The sequence below is a fragment of the Harmonia axyridis genome, chromosome X (assembly GCF_914767665.1).
Source record: "Harmonia axyridis chromosome X, icHarAxyr1.1, whole genome shotgun sequence".
NCBI lineage: Eukaryota > Metazoa > Arthropoda > Insecta > Coleoptera > Coccinellidae > Harmonia > Harmonia axyridis.
Genome location: NC_059508.1, coordinates 4,931,898 through 4,947,365, shown reverse-complemented (window position 1 = coordinate 4,947,365; position 15,468 = coordinate 4,931,898). Strand labels below are relative to the sequence as shown.

The 15,468-nt window shown below is 34.7% G+C and overlaps 1 protein-coding gene across 2 annotated transcripts in view; it reads right to left on the bottom strand.

The window, feature by feature from the left end:
- The window catches only part of LOC123685937, an 80,896-nt gene that overhangs the window by 6,281 nt on the left and 59,147 nt on the right, over positions 1–15,468 (bottom strand). Inside the window, exons 6-11 of one of the 2 annotated variants that reach the window (XM_045625827.1) lie at positions 13,141–13,256; positions 12,852–13,035; positions 7,953–8,081; positions 6,432–6,583; positions 3,925–4,108; positions 1,429–1,670 (exon numbers count right to left, since the gene is read on the bottom strand). In XM_045625827.1, coding sequence (XP_045481783.1) covers positions 1,429–1,670; positions 3,925–4,108; positions 6,432–6,583; positions 7,953–8,081; positions 12,852–13,035; positions 13,141–13,256 — 1,007 coding nt within the window. The remainder of the gene's footprint in view (positions 1–1,428; positions 1,671–3,924; positions 4,109–6,431; positions 6,584–7,952; positions 8,082–12,851; positions 13,036–13,140; positions 13,257–15,468) is intronic. The other variant, XM_045625828.1, reaches the window with a different exon arrangement.

Here is a 15,468-nt window from a genome sequence, read left to right as displayed (position 1 = left end):
GTGGTTCCAACAAGACGGCGCAACATGTCACACAGCTCGTGCCACAATCGATTTATTGAAAGACACGTTTGGTGACGGCCTAATTTCACGTTTTGGACCTGTGAATTGGCCTCCAAGATCTTGTGATTCAACACCGCTAGACTACTTTCTGTGGGGCTATGTAAAGTCATTGGTCTATGCGGATAAGCCACAAACCCTTGACCATTTGGAAGACAACATTCGCCGTGTTATTGCCGATATACGGCCACAAATGTTGGAAAAAGTCATCGAAAATTGGACGTCCAGATTGGACTACATCCGAGCCAGCCGTGGCGGTCATATGCCAGAAATCATATTTGAAATGTAATGCCACAAGATTATCTTGCGGAAAAATAAAATTCATGTCAATCGAATAATCCATCGTTGTTTTATTGCAATTTAAAGTTCTATAGCTCTAAAAAAAAACACTCTTTAGGTCTTTCGCCACCAGGTCAACCGCAAAAAACATCAGATGAAATTCTATAGCTCTAAAAAAACACCCTTTACAAGAAATGAGAAATTTTTTTTTATAAAGAACACTTTTTTTCTTTTTAATTCTTAGATATTATCCAGATCTCCATTCTCAATCACTCCTTTCATAATTTCTCGCATTAGTCCTAACAAAATTGAAAAAAAAATCGAAAAAAATTTCTAGAAACTATTATGTCCATTATTTTAATTGTAAATATCCTATGCGTAAATTCGATTCACTTTTTCTGAGTAGAATGCTGTAGAATAATTGTGGATCTCTTGAATTTGAGAAATCAATGTTTCAAATATTGTGCCAAAAATTTTGAGCAAAACTCGATCATAATTATTGATTTTTGAATTAGAACCCAATTTTTTTTTATGATTGCGATTGAATCTACTGAGAAAAATAAGGGTAGTGTTCAAACTGATTATGCCCCCAAATTCAATGATCCAAGACTTTTCTCAGAGTATTATTTGGAATACTTTTGAATGAAGAGATATTATCGTAGAACACCTAATAAGATAGGTATTGATTTCAGCATTCTAATACCAATCTGACTATAATCCTGGAACATAGTCAAAACTTGATGGAGTGGCGATCTATAACCAACGGAATAAAGTATAACACTGATGATGAATGAGAATGCTATATGTATGATACCTACAAGACAAGGATTGATAAATGTTTTTTGAGCATAAAAACGAAAACACTGGAAGTTTCAAACTATGGTTTCTTATTTCTACTTTTAAAGCAGAATATCTCAACGAGTGATGAAAAAACTATAGAACTATCAATGTAAAAAAAAAATTACTGAATATCCATTAGCGGGATTCGAACCCGGGTTAATAAGTTCTGAAATCTAACCTTAACAATGAAAATAATAAACCAAAATTGAATCCTTTAAACCTAGGTATGTCATAAAGCTCAATTCGTCTTACCGTCATGAAAATAGAAAGCTCCAGAAAGGAATTCAGCTTCACTTGTGCTAGCTGCATTGGAGTTTCTGCGGAATGTTATAATGATTGAGTTTCCAGTTGATAAATAAGTTTTCTGGGCTGTTGTTTCATCAGCTTGTTCTCTCATCTGCTTTGTGTTAGGACTGCATATTCTCTCTATCATATTTCTTTTGTCTTCCACGTTGCTGTCTATTACTTCTATCACCGACCTACAGGAAGGTGCCCTGCAAAAGGCCATGACTTGTTGATTGTTCATAGTTTAGAGATTATAGGAACTGACTTTAGCTTCCAACAGATATTGTTTGGGAACTATTGCAAGTTATATCTGCCGGAATATTCAGATTATGATTGTTTCATTGGTGTCAAGGTCTTTGGAGCGCTTGACCTCTATTGCGCCTTTGGAGACGACAGAACTGAATGGGATGTAATTTGATTTCGCATATGCCAACTAACTGTATTTACTATTTTTCTGATGATGTGATCAAATTGAAATTTTAGGCGAACTTTGAAATTGTTATACCATATCTTCATCCAAAATCTCAACTCATTCATTTCACACAATTCTCTATTTTGTTCTTATGGCTTGAAAACTGTTAAATTTATGAGGTTGCGGTTTTCACCAAATTAATTCTCTTGAAAATCGAGCCTAAAAATGTGCCATTCATTTTTTCTACATGTTTAAGCCTATATAATGCTAGAATACAAGTGTTGTCTAATGCCCTAGAACAGGTCCTTTATTTTTATTTTCCTGTTAATTCAAATAACTGTATCTGAATGTATATATACCTATCAACTTTATGACACAGTGTAAGCATGTATTTAGGAACTGTGTAATGAATATAATTATTGATTTGTAAAGGCGGCTATGCCTTAAAGCCTACCTACCAGTTATTGGACAGTTGGACAATAATAATCAAAAATAAGATCTAATCAACATTTTAGTTCATCTACAATTCCCTAGGTTGCATCATTATATCTTTATGTTTTTGCTATTAATCCCAATGTTTGCAGCATTTCTGTTATTTTGAGGTGGTTTTGAGTTCAAGCGCGAATAAATACTGCCGATAATAATTCAAATTTTTTTGAATTGAAAGTTCGTTGAAGAAAATTCGGTGGATTTGAGGTTCTACAGGTATTTTATCGTGAAGAAAGGTAAGTTTTATAACTGTATAGGGTGTCCAATAACTGAAAGAAAATATCCATTTGTTTTGGTTGCTGGACACCTGTCGAATAAGTGATCTCTTTAGCTTTCTTTGGGTTTATACAACAGCTCTACCGTTTTTTGAGGCTGATTCAATAAACATGAAATTTTCGGAAATATTCCTATTCAAACTAGTTATTGGACACGTGGCCGGGATATTCCCATGATTTTTTGCGCTTGGGATTATCGTAATGAATCCATTTTTCGTCATCAGTCACAATGCGATGCAGAAATCTCTATCGTATTTGCCTTGCAAGCAGCTGTTCACTAGCAAACATCAAACGCCGTTCAACATCTCTCAGCTTCAACTCGTACGGCACCCAATTTCCTTGTTCATGAATCATTCTCATGACTTTAAGGCGTTTCGAAATGGCTTGTTGAGTCACTCCCAATGATCCTGTCTATTCTTGTTGCGTTTGACACGAGTCTTCATCAAGTAATGCCTCCAATTCTGCGTCTTCGAAAATCTTCTCTCTTCCACCGACATGCTGATCTTCGACGTCAAGATCACCGTTCTTGAAGCGTTGAAACCAGTCTCGGCATGTTTTTAACTAATAGTGGCCTCACCATGGTCATTTGAGAATATTCGATGAGCCACAGCCATGTATTTTTTCATATTGAAGCAGAAAATTAAAACCGCAAATGACCAGAATTTGGCTCGTAAGCTGACATGTTTAATCGAGAATAACTTTATGATGCAGATACAAATCGACTAATATTTCGATGGCGTTATGTTTACGAATACCTAAGCTTATTGTATGACATCTACGATCTATTTATGTAAATACTTTTCAGTTTGTCCGTAAAAAAAATATGTTTTCATTGAAAAGTAAATGTGAAGAGAGTTGCTTGAAGACCACAAAACCAACATTTTATTGGTAATTTTCTGGTATCAAGAGGCCTAAAAATGGAATTTTCACGTTTGTTTGAATTGGAAAATAATCTCAACTGTCCAATAACTGGTAAGTTTACCCTACATAATTAATTAATTATCGAAATAAATAGTTTTGACATTGACTTGTTGTCTTATGCATCCTACTATGTTCAAAACACACCGTATACCTTTTAACAAGTTGTTACATTCCACTGAACAGAATGATGTGAAAATAATAAACCCTCCTGTAGAATTTGGAGAGCGTATTTCGTCTGAATGAAAGAGGCCAAGAGAATTTCTCTCTTTTCTCAGATGAAATATTTTATATGAAAGATAAATGGAAGTGATTGATTAGATCGTTCTCTCACGAGATCGAGGTCAGTATATGGAATGACAAACTCACCTCAATCGATAATTGAACAAAGAGATGTGAACGACATCGCTCGAACGTCCAAAGAATACTAAACGACAAATTGGATACCACTCGTATTCTCTACTATCGAAGTATCCATAACGGCTGTTATTGCCGGAGATAAATATGTCGCAGCCAGAAGTAGCTGTAGTTGGTGTCGTTCTGCTCGTGGCTACTATAAAAAATGCAATTTTAGTGCACAGTTCCGAGATGGAACAACTTTATGGAGGTATCAGCTAGTTACCTACATCATCTTTTTAACAATCTTCCTCCAACACTTTTTATACTAACTGACAAAGCAACAACACCCAGAAGGAGCTGCTTAAATTTAAAATTTTTGTTGGTGAAACATAGATAGTATAGCAAGGTATATAAGGTTTTTTCATGCGAACAATTTTTGTTACTTGAATATTGTTTTTTTTAATTTTACAACAAATCATCTGTTCCAGGAGATCCAAAGTAGATGTTTAGTTGTTGTTAAAATGTCTAGAGCACGTGTACGTGGAATTTATCGCCAGCTAAGTGAATTTGAACGAGGTCGAATTGTTGGTCTACGGGGGTTGTCATTTCGAGAAATCGCTAATCGTACGCACAGAAATCCACCTACTGTTATGAGATGTTGTCGAGCGTGGTTTGACAATGCCCAAAATCTAAGAAGAGTAGGCACCGGACGTCGAAGGGGCACAAATGAAGTTCAAGATCGACGTCTAAGTCTTATGGCCATTAGAGACTGATTTGCGACAACTCGATCTTTGGCTGATGAGTGGTTAAGAGAACAAGGCCATCCTGTAACTATCCGAACGGTTACCTGTCGGATAAGGTCATTTGGACTGCATCATTATCGACCCCATCTTGTGTTACCTCTGATTGAGCATCACCGGCAACGATTACAGTGGTGCAGAGAACGTCAACATTGGATTGTGGAATGGGATTAGGTCGTTTTTCTGATGAATCTCAATTCTCCTTGGGTGCACATGATAGCTGAAGAAGGGTTAGACGACGTCGGGGAGAAAGATGTGAAGCTCAGTTTGGTGTTGAGCGTCATGTACACCGGACAGTAGGCGTTATGGTATGGGGTGCTAATGCACATGCAAGTAGGTCACTTTTAGTCTTTATTCGAGGTAACATGACAGCGCTGCGTTACATTCAAGAAATAGTGGAGCCATATCTTCTTCCTTACCTAAACCGGCTCGAGAATCGAATATTTCAGCATGATAAGGCCCGACCTCATGTTGCCAGAGTTAGTTTAAACTTTTTCGAAGAGACCCATGTGAATCTTTTGCCATGGCCGCCCAGATCCCCTGATCTTTCGCCCATGTCATATTTTTGGGACATCAAAGGCTTGGAAATTTATCCCAGCCCCCACGGACTTTGGCGGCTCTGGGATATGAAGTACAGGTAGCTTGGAACAGTATCCCTCAAGAAGAAATAAACCATCTTATTGCATCAATGCCGAGACGTGTTGGGGAGAGTATAGATAATCGCGGTGGACAAACGCAATATTAACAAATTCATCAAAGAAAAACCCTTCGTTTTTTCTCCAAATTTCAATCATATACTCCTTGCTATACTTTCTATGTTTTGCAAAAAAAAAAATTAAATTTAAACAGCTCCTTCCGGATGTTGCAGTTTTTTTGTCAGTTAGTATAGTTCGTAACATGAAACAAAAATTAGGACTTTGCTTACCCGGGGGAAATCTAACTGAGAAGGGAGGCCATTCGAAATTAAATCCATTACGTTCAAAGATGTTGATAATACCTATATGTACTAATGAGAAAAGCTTCTTTTATCTAGATTAAGGTCCTAATTTGAACTTCATGAATTTGTTAGAAAACCATGGTTATTTGATGGATTTCCCTTGATGGAAATTCATTATATGAACTTAAATGAAATAAAACAACGTAATCATCACAAATACTATACAGAGTGTTCCATCAATTTCTATAATGAAATATGCTAGTTAATTTGAAAGTCTGAACAGATTAATTTTTTCTTGAAAAGGACATTGAAAAAAACGTCAACCATATTACTATAGTAAGAATGTAATGAATGGAAATCATCCTTACAATGAAATACTATCAAATAATACTAAGTTCACGACTTAATCAGAATGATTTTCACGAAAAAAAAATTAATATATAAAAAAAAACGCTTTCGTCTGCGGTACACTTTGAATTTAACTTTATATTTTGATTGTATTTTTTTCGGAAAATATTTAACACTGAATTATTTTCGTGGATTTGTCGAAAAGCCCACTCTCAATTTTCTGTAGTTAATCTTAAAAAGAAAGGCAAAAAATCTCCTTTGAAAAAACTATACAATATAAAATCATGAAATTCAAAAGTTGGAATAGATTTCGAATTGATTCAATTTGGATAAAGCTTAAAATTCTTCTATGCCTAATTGAATTCACCTACAAAGTACATGTCTATTTTCGATATCGATCCAACTCGTGTTGTTTTGTCGGAATTCAAATAAGCCATTTAATTAAAACTTACCAGTTGAAGTTGATGTGGTAGATTTTGTTGTGATGACGTCTGTTATAACTGATGGTTCTGTTGAAGGTATGACTTTTGTTGAATTCTTCAAATAGAATTTCAAATTCGCAACGAATCCATTGAAGGAAAATGGTGGTTTTTGTGACCCCGTGCTGAAAAATCATTCGAAAGAATGCAATTGCCCAATATTGTTCATCCATTAATTTTTGTGTGAATATTTTCCTTTATAATTCGTCCGAATATTTTCCTTTATAATTCTTCCGATATCTGAATACACAAAGTGTGCCTCACATTAGTAGGGATTCACGGCTTGGCTTGATTTTCAAGCTACTTGGCTTGAGCATGACTGATTTCAAGTCAAGCTCAAGTCAAGTAGTAGTTTTTCAATCTCAAGTCAAGTCAAGTATTCATTTATCAAGTACTTGAATCATATAAAGCTACTTGATTTTAAGCAGTTTCATTGTGTAGTGTCATCAATAAAAAATGATGAAATGAAAAGGAACATTGCGAAAAACACTTTTTTTATTAAACTCTTTTCTTTCTTTTATACAATAATATAAAAGAACCGAAAATATGAACTTTTCTGAAATAGAAATATAAATTGAATCACTGTAAATCATCACAAAATAAAAAATAATGAAAAAATGAAGTTTCTTAATATTGAGAAACCTCCAGGCTTTGTTTGATTTCATAATTCTTCATCCAGGATCTAAACCACATGAGGCATCTTATAGATTCGTCGCCTAATCTATTAATGGTTTTTGTAACTGTAAGAGCAGCTCTGGAAAATTGTCTTTCAACAGGAGCTGAAGATGCTGCTGTTGATAAAAAATCCTCGGACCTTAGGCCAAGTTTGCAAAGATATTTCTGAAACTACCAAAATCTACCAATAGATTTCATAGACATGTGAGAAAACTACTAATGAAATCACACTGGCGAATGCTTCAGTCTCTTGGCGCTCGAGGAATCCTCTTATTTAGTCTAAACGCACACGAGATTGCAGAAATATATCAAAATATATCAAGTCCAAGTAATATCAAGTAGCTTCATATTAAGTCAAGCAATAAATATCTAAAACCAAGTCAAGTCAAGCTCAAGTATGTAATTTTTCACGAGCTTGATTTTCAAGTCAAGTAGTTGGTTGAAATCTCAAGCTACTTTGGCTTGATGAATCCCTACCATTTTTTGTGATGCCATTTTTGAAACAAATATTTTGAAACTTGAATAAATACGCAGTTTCGGATATTCTAGCACGTAATGCATCTTATGGCCTTTTTATCATTTGAAAGTGAGAACTTGACCTTGTAGGGACCTTGAACTAAATATTTTCTCGAAGAAAGGTAGATAATAAATGAATCGCACTCTAAAAAATTGGACATTCTCAATTCAACATATCCAATATTTAATGAGGCAGGAAGTATTTAGCTGATATCAGAATCAGTTTGAAATTTTTCGGTTATCCGTTCGAAAAGTTTATAGTATCCATGGAATATCCCCAAAAATGTATTTATTTTTTCTCACCTGAATTCCAATAAGAGATTCGTCGATGAGTATTCTACTGTTTTCCGTTGATTGCCACATATTCGAGTCAAAAGAGGGCTACTTCTAGTAGAACCATTATAAATCGATATGTAATCATTTTTACAGTTCCTGCAAAACAAAGAACATATGCAGATTTATGAATTCGCGGAAAAAACGGAATCGAAATGGAATCTGACGAAAACAATGCTTTTTTTCCGCATTCGGCTTTTGTAAAGGTCCATTCCACACTCTACAGGGAGTTCCATTGTTCACTTTCATCCCTAATTTATGGAATTTTCAATATTTTCTGATAAAACTAGAACAAATTCTTAAATGATTAAATTCTTCAATTGTACTTCTGTTTGATACATTCGTCTAGCGATGGGTGGCCCAACTAAACAAATAGAGCTGAATATTTCCGTAAATACGAGTTATTCCTAGAAGCCTAGGCAATATTTCATATAAACTGCTCTTCAAAAGTTAAGGAAAAAATTGATATTTATTTACTCTTTTGAAATTGTTTTAAGTTAAAGAAAGACATAACCACAAAAACTACCTATGTGTTTTTATGTACTTAGTTACATACACACATTTCGGAACATTATATACGTGCGTTGTTCGAAAAATTCAGAGTTCCCTAACTTTTGGAGAGCAGTACCTATAATTTTGCAATCATATGAATGAATATGCTGAAAAAACTATTTTTTTCGCGTTCTTTTTGGTGTAAAAACTGATGGGGGAAGAGTATTGAATGATTCAGTTTCTAAATGTTCATTTGTAAAATTGTCTGCCTTTTTCAACATTTTCGCTTACATGCTGTTACATTTCAGATGACATTTCATGCTAAGGTACAATATTCTCTGATGAAGTCCAGTCGAGTCAGGAAATGTTGGAGGCCATTTAATACGAACTCTTCTTACCCTTCTTCCTATTTAATTCTCAGAAAAACGATCATTGCATATTATTGCCCCACAACATATTCATAAAAATAATAATAAGTTCTGCGATTCGATAAGAAAAGCAGAATTTTATGGTTTGAAATACACTTTTTCATTCAGTATGGTCCCCCTCAACATCAACGAGATTTCAATTTATGAATTCCATCCCTAAAGTGAGAATCTGGAAGGTTCACAAAATACGCTTCTACAGCTGTTATAACCTCATCATTTGATGAATGATTTTTTTTATATTGAGAAACAGATGAAAGTCGCTATAGGGTCCAAATCCAGTGAATACGGTGGATGCTCTAATAATTCGAACTTGAATTGATGTATTTTAGCTATTGTAAAAATGCTCTTGTAACCTGCAAAACGGCTGTTTTTTTCACGATTTTTTTTCCTTCAGCTAGTATAAAAGGTTACAATTATATTCAGAATTTATTGTTTTATTAGTTTGTAAGTAATCCACAAACGAAATTCTTGCTAACAGCTGATTGGCCGATTTCTGGAAACGCAATCTTTTCGGAGGTGAAGAACCAGGGTCTCACCACTCTTAAGGCTTTTGTTTGTCTTAATCTAAACATTCTAAACCTTCTAAAAATGACTTTAAAACAGAGAAGAATGAATTTAAATGAAACGTTCATATGAAGAGTGCACTCACATTTTGAAAAAACTTTACGCTGGTAGCGACAAAACTTATCGAATAACCCATGTAAGTGTGTAACTTGACCGGTATTGTCGTTTGACATTATTTCATCCCGATTAAGGAAACTATGGTACACAATTAGTCAATATGTACCTTTTTAAATGGACCACCATGTATATGTGTTATTTTTACAGCCTCATCTACAATTTATTTCTTGCGAATTTATTGTAGAAATGTTTTTGCGATAATTTTCATGACGCAATTTTATAGAACGCTATTTCCGCATTTCTCTTTCGGAATGATTTATTTTTTCACGATAAAAAATGTCCCCTGTTCCTCAAACTATCCCCGAACGAAAAAAAAAGTAATTCCGTTGCTCCCTTGAGATGTAAGTTGTTGTAATTTTGTTCGTAGCTCCGCCCGTTTTTCCATCTTTCTGTTGGAGATGAGAGATTTTCCTCAGTTTGAAATTGCCTTTCTGTTACTACGTCGCGAGACATTCATCGTTGTATACAGGGTGGGCCTCGAACGACTATTTTTATTCCTGAAACTATAGAGGCTAGAGAGCTGAATTTCGCATGTTTCAGCTTTCTATGAATATTTCCCTCCTGTCAAAAATTCTATGTAAATGGAATGCAATTATCGAAAATTACAGCGTTAATTGCATTGTAGGAAGCGAAATAGCACTGCGATAATTGTTCTGTTCATAGATGCATAGTTTCTATGAATCTTACACAGTTCGTATCTATAGCATCTATGGAATCTATGTCACTTTGACAAGTTAACAGTTTATTCGGGAAATATTCCCCCGAATTACACTCGTGCATCAAAAGCACTCCACCTTCGGTGTCGGGCTCTTTCTCCAAAAATGAAAATGAACTCATGCAGTTTTTATGACAACACGGTGTCATGCAAAATTATCGGGATAATACGATTTCGAAAAAAAAAGTGATGAAATAATATGAAAGAAAAGTGTTGGGTGTGTGAGTTTGCTTTTCAGCGCTCCTTCTCAAGACCATATACCTGGAGTACGTATCAGATGTGTTTATTATACAGAATGTTCCTAACTTAGAGATACAAACAAAAATGAGAGATTCCCCGAATAATTTTAGAAAAAGTCCTATAAACATGAACTCGCGAACACTGCGTTTTTTAGATACACAGTGTTAAAGTTTGATTTTTTTCAAATTTTCTCATAGGATCTGGAAAACGGAATATATTTAACTTAAATTTCGAATTTTGTTTCATTCCAATTTAGAGTTTACATCATGTCATAAACCAATTTCGATAGAAAATCTACAGGGTGATATATGCTCGATTTTTCTCCCCGGAATTTTTTTTTGATAGACCACTGGTTGTTTGAAAAAATTTAAAAAGAAACTGTAGTCTTCTACTCAACTTTTCGGGTTCTTGTAGTTTTATCGTATCTGCTACTATTTCGAAAAAAAAAATTCAAATAATTCTCTCGAAATTCAAATTATCATGAAAATCCAATCAGTAAGCTATGATGGATAAATTAATTATTAGTTTTGGTGCTTATTTTCGGTGAACTCTTATGATCATCACAAAAAAGTAGGATTACAAGAAACACCCTATAGGACATTTCATTCTGAAAATTATGCAAGGAACCTCACATTTTCGTTTGTACCTCGAATTTAGGAACACCCTGTATTATTAAGTAGGATTAATTGAAATATCGAATTTTTATTGGTTCTGGGTACGCGATAGAGATAAAATTTTGCAAAAATCTAGAAATGCTCAAAACCGATTTCATAATATCTAAGACAAGAGAAGATTTGAGAATTCCTTCACACAGGACCAGATTTTGAATTTTTCGAAAGTGAGGAATTTTTCAGTGAACAGAATAATCCACTGTACGATCCACAAAGAGAGGTGCATTGATTTAAAGAGTTAATTTTTCCAGCAAATTACAAAAGTGCCTTTTGAGAGTGAGTATTCTGTCAGTTCAGTAAAAAATACACCAACTCACAGTTGAGTGGCACAGCTAATTATCCTGAAGATGATAAAATCTGCCAACATTCTAGTTACGTCGAAAATTAAGATGTTAACAGATTTTCGTAGAAAATAGTGTTGCTGTGAGACCAGCGATAAAACACAAGATGTCAGTTAATTAAACGTGTAATTTAACATTTTGGTAGTTCAGATTTCAGTTTACTACCTGGAGGATACGCCATCAACGAACCATGTAATCGTGATCACTTTATGGTCGATATGTTCATGAAATAGGATGCCTAGAAAAACGAAGGAACACTCTTCAATCTTCATGATATGATGTCCTCAGTATATGTCACCTCAGAAAAGCTGATATCACAATGTGAGGGAGAACTGAATATTAGTTGAACTTTGGAACTTTTATTAGCAATGATTATCATGGTGAAATTATGATTATTTTAGGTTCATCGCTCCAATTGGAATACTCTATGAATCCGTCGTTCAAATAAAAACTCATTTGACTTATAAGTTCTCTATTTCTCTTACAGAATTTCAGGAACTAGCTTCAGGTTCAGTGACGAAGATTTTGTCTTCGTGTTGCTTTGTAGTTTTTTTATCGCATTCCATTTTTGCGAGAATTTGTGAAATCTGCCACAAAGCCTTTTTTGTGGGCAAGTTTGATCCAATGTTCGTACAAAAAGCAATTGAAATACACTATGTATGCGTCGTTTAAATAGTTTGCTAACAAAACTCCCTTGACTTATAATTTTCTATTTCTGTTACAGAATTTCAGAAGCTACCTTCAGGTTCAGTGAAGAAGATTTTGTCTTCGTGTTGATTTGCAGTTTTTTTATCGCATTCCATTTTTGCGAGGATTTGGAAAATCTGATAGCCTTTTTTGTGAGCAAGTTTAATACAAAGTTTGTACAAAGAGCAATTGAAATACTCTATGAATGCGTCGTCCAAATAAAAACTCACTTGACTTATAATTTTCCTATTTCTGTTACAGAATTCCAGAAGCTATCTTCAGGTTCAGTGACGAAGATTTTGTCTTCGTGTTGCTTTGCAGTTTTTTGTATCGCATTCCATTTATGAGCGGATCTGGAAAATCTGCCAAATAGCTTTTTTTTTGGCATGTATGATCCATTTAGGCGTAAAATAGGCAGGCTATTTGAAAATCGAATCAATAACTTCTCAAAATAGCAGAAACTAAGGAACAGTAGCTGCAAAAAAACTAAGACACTTCGAAAAAAAGTGATATCAAATTTTCATGCAAAGTTTTTTTTGTAAAACAATAGTATTCAATGAAGAATCCATGAGACCTGATGTGTTGATAGAAATAATAAAATCGTTCGAACTTACGTTGGTAGAGATAAAGCAGTGAGACTTATCCTCACTGACACATTCTCGTGGCTTGAAGTGATGTGATATTTACACTGTCTGTGAGGAGGGTATACTCCAGGGTATCCAGGGCTGGCAAGGGTACATGGAATTCCAGAGAGAGAGGATTTGTTGCAAGCGAAATCCTGATAAAGCCAGTCGCAATCTGTGAATCAAGTTGATAAAAACATTTTGCGGAATGTCAGTCATTTTCTTCGGCCAAAATAATGGAACGTAAATAATTCAGTTGGAATTGGTGTTATGACTTTACCTGTATTTTGGAGTCTCATTCCTCCTTTAGGCCGATACGATAAACCATCAGAGTTATTTTTAGCAGTGAAACTGAAATACGCTAAGAACTGGGATCTGCTCGTCTTTTCTGTTATTCTGAAAAAGAAAATGAAAATTTCAGCTCTGCTGCACTCTAATAACGTTTTAAGAAAATCTCATCTCCATGTCCTAGACAACACGTTTAGGTATGTTGGAGTAAAGATTCAACAGAAATGCATCCAAATGGAAATTTCTCAACAATAGAATCTCGAGCACAATATAAGGTTTAACCCAAATCTCATAGATACAATGTGTGTCCTGTCTGAGATACAGTGCGTTTTATTTAAGATTAATGAATTATTTGTGCTTCGTACATTGAAACTATTTTATATATTATTTTCATATTTGCTGGAAATATATTAGGTGTACAACTTTGCTTTTGCAATAGATGGATGTATCAGTAAGTGGTAGTCGGAATTAAAAGATCGTAGATGTCACACAATAAGCTTAGGTATTCGTATACATAAAGTCATCGAAATATTAGTCGATTTGTGTCTAATGTTATTCTCGATTAAACATGTTAGCTCACGAGCCAAATTCTCGTCATTTGCGGGAGGTTTTAATTTTCATCTTAAATATAAAGAAATCTGCGGCTGAGGCTCTTCGAATGCTCTCAAATATCTATGATGAGGCCGTTTTTAGGGAAAGAACGCGCTGAGAGTGGTTTCAACTCTTCAAGAACAGTGATTTTGACGTCGAAGACCAGCATGGTGGTGGAAGAGAATAAGTTTCGAAGATGCAGAATTGGAGGCATTAGTTGATCAAGACTCGTGTCAAATGCAACAGGAATTGGAGGGATCATTGGGCGTGACGCAACAAGCCATTTCAAAAAGCCTGAAAGTCATGGGAATGATTTTCGATCAATGGCACACGACCTGGTTTGCCAGCACATCCGGTCTTATGAAGAAGTGAAAAATTGAATCGATTCATGGATCGTTTCAAAATATGACCATTTTTTTCAACGCGGGATTCGTACGCTGCCCGAAGATGGGAGAAAGTAGTGGCCAGCGATGGACAATACTTTGATTCATAAATGTATAACCTGTTCTTCACAATAAAGCCTCGCATTTCGGAAAAACGTTAGATGCCTATGTAGGTATTATAAATTCTATTAAATTCTGATAAATAAACGTTTCTGGCTACCACCAGAGGGATGAAACAGGGGCAAGTGAACCTCTCTAAATTCTAGGCCACTGGCAAAATTGCAGTTTATGATAATTTTTCCATTCAACCAATACTTTTTATGTAAATCTCATAATCTTTATTCATAACAATCAAAAAACAAACATTTTAAAAACCGTATTTTGAAGCTTGCTACTAACGATGTGACGTGTTATAATCTGAATATTTTTTTAACGAATTTTCAGAAATACTCTTCACTACTCGTCGCGAATTATATTTCTAGTGGAAACGTTTGTTTCGAAATGCTTATTGAAATTTTTGAAACCAATCTGACAATTTCAAGGCCGGCTGTATAATAAATTGAAACAACTATTATTATTATAGACATTTGGGTAAAATGCTAGATTGCGCAAAAATGGAGCACCGAGAACGTACTAAATGACAGATGACAGTTTTGTGAACTTGCTGACACAAAGAAAAAAAAAATATCTATTTCAATCAAAAGATCAATAGATAAATTTAAATAAATACATACATTCTTCCATGGTTTGGTGCCGATATAATATATTGACATAACTATTTTTAAAGGAGAAAAATCGAACTTTCCAAACTTGTATTTACTATTTTATTTGCTTTTTCGTGCCTTCAAGAAATGATAAATGACATTCTATTGACAGTATTACTTTGTCAGCGTCACATTGCAGGTCAATTGATTCAATTCAAGCAATTACCACGAACGTTTGACTTCAACTTTTTATCATATTATAAAATATAGTTACCCAAACAAAATACAAATTCCACGACATGTCAAAGAAGGCATGAAGATGCAATAAAATCAAAAAATTATTCTACAATGAATACAAGAACATGCTCTCAGTCTCAACTAAGAGCACCAAATCCCCAATGATCTTAAAAAATTCATCCACATCGAAGATATTCGTGGCCTTCAGAAAATACTTGAGAAAGTGGCAGTCTTAGTGTTCAGAAGTATGAATTTGGTTGTGAAATAACGGTTTGAAAGTTTATTAGGCCAATGATGCACAGATGGCGGTGCTAGTATCAAATCCATTTCACTTCGGAGTCCAATCGACAGTCAGCTGAACACACGATTAACCGAATCCAAAGCGAGGAAAAACACAACAGTCAG